Genomic DNA, 5,805 nt, shown 5'->3' with positions numbered 1-5,805 from the left:
ACTCCGCAATAAAAGAGGGATAATATTTTGGCAAATTTTGGAGCAAAATTTTTGAACAAATTTTCAATTTTCCAACCAAAAAAAATTACTAACACTACTCTCGATTCTAAACCCACATCAACAATCACAAATTTTCAAATTCGTTTTCCATATCAGATTGAAGGGTCGTCTTCTTGTTTGGATTTCGTGAAGGATTTGTTCTCCCGGGTTTGTATTCGCTGTGGACCGTGTGCGAATGGGTATGTTGGTGGTAATGGTGGTTTGAGTCTGAGGGTCTCGAAGAGCACTACTTCATAATAAAACAAAAACTAAAAGAAACCCACCCAAAGATTCAAATCGTAATATTGATTTCAGAGCAACTTTTACAACTGTAAATTCCTCAATGGTCATAAAAATGCAATATAAGTACTACCTAATTAATATTTCCTTCCATATATATATATATATATATATATAACCCTGAATTCTGAAAATTTCTGGGAAATACATTATTACACACAACATATTCAATATTTTGGTTGTAAAAAGAAAAAGAGAACAAAAATAAAATAAAATCATCTGCATTGCTGCTTTTGGAAATTCTTGGGGGATATTAACCTTGTCAACAAAGTTTTTAACCTTCTTGACCCTGGTCCAGGCTTTAGAACACCATAGCTGCTCTGCAAACCAGTGCAGAACCTCTTCATCCTCCCACTCCCCGCACACCATCCTCCATTACTGAATTGTCCTCGTCGTCTCTTCAGAAGCTCTCGGTCAATCTTGTTAAGAACCGGATCGTTTTTCTTGAATTTTCTGGCGAAAGGTCGGTTGCTTAGAAGCATTCTTCTGAAATCCTTAAGTCCAAGAGATCTTGGGTGTTGCTTTGGAGGATTATCCCAAGTAATGTAATGGAGGTCATGGTTGACAGTGGTGCTTTTATAGTCTTGGTTGTTGCAAATGACCGTCTGGAAGTAACCCTCAGGAGATGAAACAAAGTTTGTATAGTAAAGAAGGAGAGTCCTTGGAAGATTGTCCCAACCCACTATGCAATACTCAGCAAAAGATCTTGATAAGATTGTCCATGCTGAACCTGCAGGTGTTTGGAGTTACAGAAGATTTAATACCGTTTAAGTTAAATTCAGCCAACTATAATTGGACAAAACTTAAAATAGTTTTTCTGAATCATTTTTTAATTATTTATTTATTTATTTATTATTATTATTATTAAATTAGAAGGGAGGAATTCGAATCCAAAACTTTCGTGTGAAGGCACTAAGTTCTGTCCCCAAACTCAAAAACATTTTAAAATTAAATTTCGATTTTTGAGACGGAAATTGTAAGTCTTCGAATAGATTGAAATTTAATGTCCTCTCGAGCCCCTGTGAAAACTAAAATTGAACCCTATTCAATTGAATTAATTTAAATTCAGTCCATTGTATTTTGTTAAATTTAAAATATTCTCAATTAATTGAAAAAAAAACCCTTGAAAATAATCCATTCTAACTAATTCAGCTTGTTTCGGCATTCTAAATGCGTCAATATATTAAAGGGTCATTGTTGATTAAATAACACACTTATTTCATTCTTAGGAAAAAAAAAAAAAGGGTCTAAAATTACTTTTGTAATAGTATTACTTTTTATCAAAACTTTTCCAAATAGATGATTATCTATTAGTTAAAAAAAAAAAAAATACCATTTATCAGCTGGACCAGCTTGTGAACGGGCCGACTTATAGGCTTTTGTTTTTCTTTTTTTTTTCCCCTAATTAAGATATTTCCACAATTTTATAGACAGGGAGGCCGTACAAGTAGGAAAGCCATGTGCATTTGTAAATGGGACCATGTATCAAGGCATTGGCACGTGCAATTCTACTTTCTAGATTATGCGGCCTCTGATTTTTAGGTGTCTATTTCAGTTTACTCACCTTATACCCAAAGCCTTATTTTTATATAAAAATACACAGCATCAAAGAGTAACATTTAAAAAGTGTTTATTACCAGAAGAAAAAAATTTAAAAATTGTTTATGGTAGTAATTAACAAAAAAAAAAAGTGTTTATTGTCGGCAGAAAAAGAAAGAAGAAAAATAAGTTGGAAAAACGAACATTTTTAGCCCACGTAATAAACTTTGACAAGTAAGATATTTTCACACTCACCCACCAATTTTTGCTTTATTATTTACACTCCATTGTTTGTCTTTTTGTCGCTGGTTTTTCCTAAAATTCCATTTTTTTTTCTTTCTTAATAATAAATTTGTTAAGGCATATGATTTGAATATATGAACCAGTTCATGAGTATCCCTAAAGTTATAAATCAAATAATCTTTGATGACTAAAAAGTCTAATTCCTAATAACTTAAAATTTTGAAATATATAAATATACAAATCTTGGTAAGATTTTAGAATTGTCATAAAAAGGTTTTTTTTTCTGAAAATAAATAGTTATGTATTACGGTTATTATTTTTACTTTCTCTTGTTATATTATTTCTTAACTAAAACTAAAATGATACATACACCTAACAACATCCAAACTTTTCACCAAAAATAATATATATATATATATATATTTTTTTCTTATCCTGATTATATCGTTTTATTTATCTTTAAACAAAAAATTAATTGACTAATTTGCAAACCTAATATAATGGTTAGGTATAATGAAAAAATGTTTTTTTTTCCTTTTTCTAAAAAAAAAAAAAAAAAGCATATTATAGTGATGCACATGATTACAAATATGTGAGCATCCAGCCGCTACCAACCATATGCCCACCATGACCATCGCCACCAAAAAGTAAAAGCAAAACTGGCACTGAAAGCGACATTTGAAAGTTCCACATAATGGGTTCTCTAACCTTTTGCGAAATAAGGCTCAATTATAGCTCTAACCCTTACATAAAGGAAGCTTCCTAACTTAGCTTCTGTCCAACAACACTACCCTAGAAAACATGTTTCTCATGCAAGAAAGTTCTCAAGTATTATTTTCTACTATTAAAGAAATCACATACCTAATTAATTATTACCAATCTATATCAATCTTTTCTTACCTTATTAAGTACAATTTTGAAAGTCCATACACCGCCAGTTGATTTCCCATCCTGAGTTTGAATGCTTATTTTACATAAAATAACACACATAAATGGTATATGAGAAATCATTATTGGCTTTATTGTGCGACTCACTTGTACAACCTTTTTTTGGCCTGACTTAATTGTACAACTTATGATGAATGTTTTATATCCAATTTGTGGTTTACTGCAATTAAAACCACGATGGCACATAGCAGATAATTCCTAAGGGTACTTTGAAGATACATGTTTTGCCTATCATTATGTTCGATCTAAATCATCTTATTGATACCATTTAACTAAGAAACAGGGTTTCTTTTAGAGAGTTCTACTTATCATGTTCTAATGAGTAATTTAAATTGATATCCTATTTGATTTTTTAATTAAAATTTTATACAATAATTGACACAAAGATCAAATTTTATTTAAATAATAAAAAGAAGATATTCCAATTTGTTTAATGTTCTTCGGAAGAACCTCAGGAACAACATGCATGAATTCTTAATTATGAGCCACAGCTGGACTTTAGTCATAATGGAAGAATTATTCTTTCCATACGTTTCATCATTTGTGCTTTTTTTTAAGTCACAAGCTTTTGAATATCACTTAAAAAGCAAACAAATCATTATCACAACCATGGATGAATTATTGGACAATAGAACCCCAGAGGCCTAGAACTAAACCCATTTAATAAAATAATAAAGCCCCCTAATATGTTTGACATTTTATTTTATTTTATTTTATTATTTTTTTTGTCCCCCAAGCAATTCACAGTTTAATAACTTGCAGATTTGTCAAGGGCTATAACAAAAATTTAGAACCAAAAGGGACAAAGTTTATATAACCTACAACAATGGGCCCAATTGGATAAATAAAGAAAGTACAAAGGGGCAATTGACAAACAAATCACCGAAACACTTGCACCATGTACCGAGATTCCTTTCTGTACGGTCTCCAGAATTTCACATGCAAGGCTGGTAATAAACAATTTATTATTTATTTTTTTATTTTTTATTTTTTTGGCCAAAGGTTATAAACAGATTTTGAAATACAAAAAAAGCAAACAAATTAAGAAAATTCCTTCATTCTGGGGAGGTCCTTCTGTGCTTAATGTAATCGTATTATTTATCAAAAAAAATTAAGAAAATGTAAAACAAAACTGGCGGAGCCAGTTTTTCTTTCTTTCTTTTTTTTTCTTTTTTTCTTTTGCTGAGAAAGTGGAGCCAGTTAACCATAAAGGAATATAACACTAACATTTTTCTTAATCAAGTAACATTTGCTTTAAATTATAAGAAGATTAAGGAAAAGAACCTGTATAGAGCTTGAAAGCAGTTGGAAGACTCCTCTGTTTGATAACCCACCAGATCTCCGATTTATTCAGGCTGTAAAGTCCAGGATCTAATATAATTGGTCTGCCTCTCTTATTGCTGCAAAATTGGGTAGAAAATTAGGAAGAAAATAAAAATAAAAAACTAGTAGAAGTACTACTTACAATTTCCAACCCAAACGACTCGAGTGTTGTATGAAATTGAGATCTCTTGGGAACTCAGAAAAAGCATATATCAGATCTGAAATTAAGCAACATTTTTCACTCAGAAACCAAAGCAAAACTTTACACTGAACCAAAATCAAAAAGGAGAAGGGAAAAATAAAAAATAAAAAATAGAAAAGCACAGAAAACAAAAATGGCCACTCACCATACCATCTTGAGTGACTAAAGGATAGTCAGAAGCACTGAGATTTATAAACCAATCCCATTTACAGGTCCTAAGAAGGATTGCCATGGCATGAAGAGTAGTGGCAAGCATTGTAGGTCCTCTATATGTGACCAAATTGGATTTTCCCACCAACCAAACATTACCCACTTCGCCAAAAACTGGGTCTCCGGCTACAAATTCAGCAATCTCCCTTTTCTCAGCCTCCGGAGCACCATAATCCATGTGAATCAAATAGTAGTTACCCGGATGATAAAGTGCATAGAGCAAACGCTTTAGCCTCCCAACATCCCCTTTTGTTGCTGAAATCAAGTACGCAAAAGTTACAGGATATGGCTTCGTACTATTTCCTAATGGGTTTAAATTGAAGTGATTTACGATTACAGGCCTGAATCTGCTTATGGGTATGGTTAGTCTAGTTGGGACGTATAGGAGGGAGAAAAGAATTGCGATTAGCATGAAAGATATCATGAAAGGTTTAATCCCCATTTGGTGAAAAATTTTCCCGGAAAAATATTGTTTGGGGGGAGAGAAAGTGAGCGAAACTTCGAGAGAAGTTTGGAAGACTGAGGTTAAGGGAGAGAGAGTAAGTTTTAGAATGGTTAAAATGGAGGAATATAAGAGAAAAGAGAGTGGGAATCATGTGGATCAGATCCTTTGGGGTTCCTTGCTTTGAAGGCAAGGTGTCCAATTTTCAGCGTGTTGTTGGGTTCGGAGACGCTTTTTAGTTCAGGTGGGGTGTTGTATTCACTTTAGCAAGAGTGGAACTTGATTCCTATTTAATGGATCTTTTTAGGTGGAAGCAAATCATCAAAACTTGGAATTCACCAAATTAATAATAATAATAGTAATACCAAAACTTGGAGATCTCATATGATCTGCCTTTTTTTCATTTTTGAAAAGAAATTAATTAATTAGCATTTAGAATTATAATAAAAATATATAATAATTAGACTGCATAGACAATGAACACCTTGATTTTCTTATTTCTAATTCTATATATGGAAAATGTTATAAAAATGAACCAAATTAAAAGGGCAGAAAAGGT

At 32.0% G+C, this 5,805-nt stretch overlaps 1 protein-coding gene across 1 annotated transcript; it reads right to left on the bottom strand.

The window, feature by feature from the left end:
• Positions 1 to 309: 309 nt before the first annotated feature.
• On the bottom strand, positions 310 to 5,575 carry LOC107433066 (beta-glucuronosyltransferase GlcAT14A). Its single transcript, XM_016044311.4, has 4 exons — positions 4,745 to 5,575; positions 4,535 to 4,610; positions 4,354 to 4,469; positions 310 to 1,069 (listed from the first exon to the last, which is right to left on the bottom strand). Exons 1-4 carry the CDS (start codon positions 5,244 to 5,246, stop codon positions 555 to 557), a joined length of 1,209 nt encoding a protein of 402 aa, XP_015899797.3. The 5' UTR covers positions 5,247 to 5,575; the 3' UTR covers positions 310 to 554.
• Between the last annotated feature and the right edge of the window lie 230 nt (positions 5,576 to 5,805).

This window comes from Ziziphus jujuba, chromosome 11 (genome assembly GCF_031755915.1).
Source record: "Ziziphus jujuba cultivar Dongzao chromosome 11, ASM3175591v1".
Classification (NCBI taxonomy): domain Eukaryota; kingdom Viridiplantae; phylum Streptophyta; class Magnoliopsida; order Rosales; family Rhamnaceae; genus Ziziphus; species Ziziphus jujuba.
This window is presented reverse-complemented; position numbering and strand designations above follow the sequence as displayed.

What these genes read in the sequence shown, in the direction of transcription:
- LOC107433066 (XM_016044311.4), bottom strand. Translation starts at nt 5,246, where the DNA reads ATGGGGATTAAACCTTTCATGATATCTTTCATGCTAATCGCAATTCTT. An exon ending in AGTCGTTTGGGTTGGAAATT is followed by an intron (nt 4,470 to 4,534) that starts GTAAGTAGTACT and finishes CCAATTTTGCAG; the next exon opens with CAATAAGAGAGGCAGACCAA. An exon ending in TGCTTTCAAGCTCTATACAG is followed by an intron (nt 1,070 to 4,353) that starts GTTCTTTTCCTT and finishes AAACACCTGCAG; the next exon opens with GTTCAGCATGGACAATCTTA.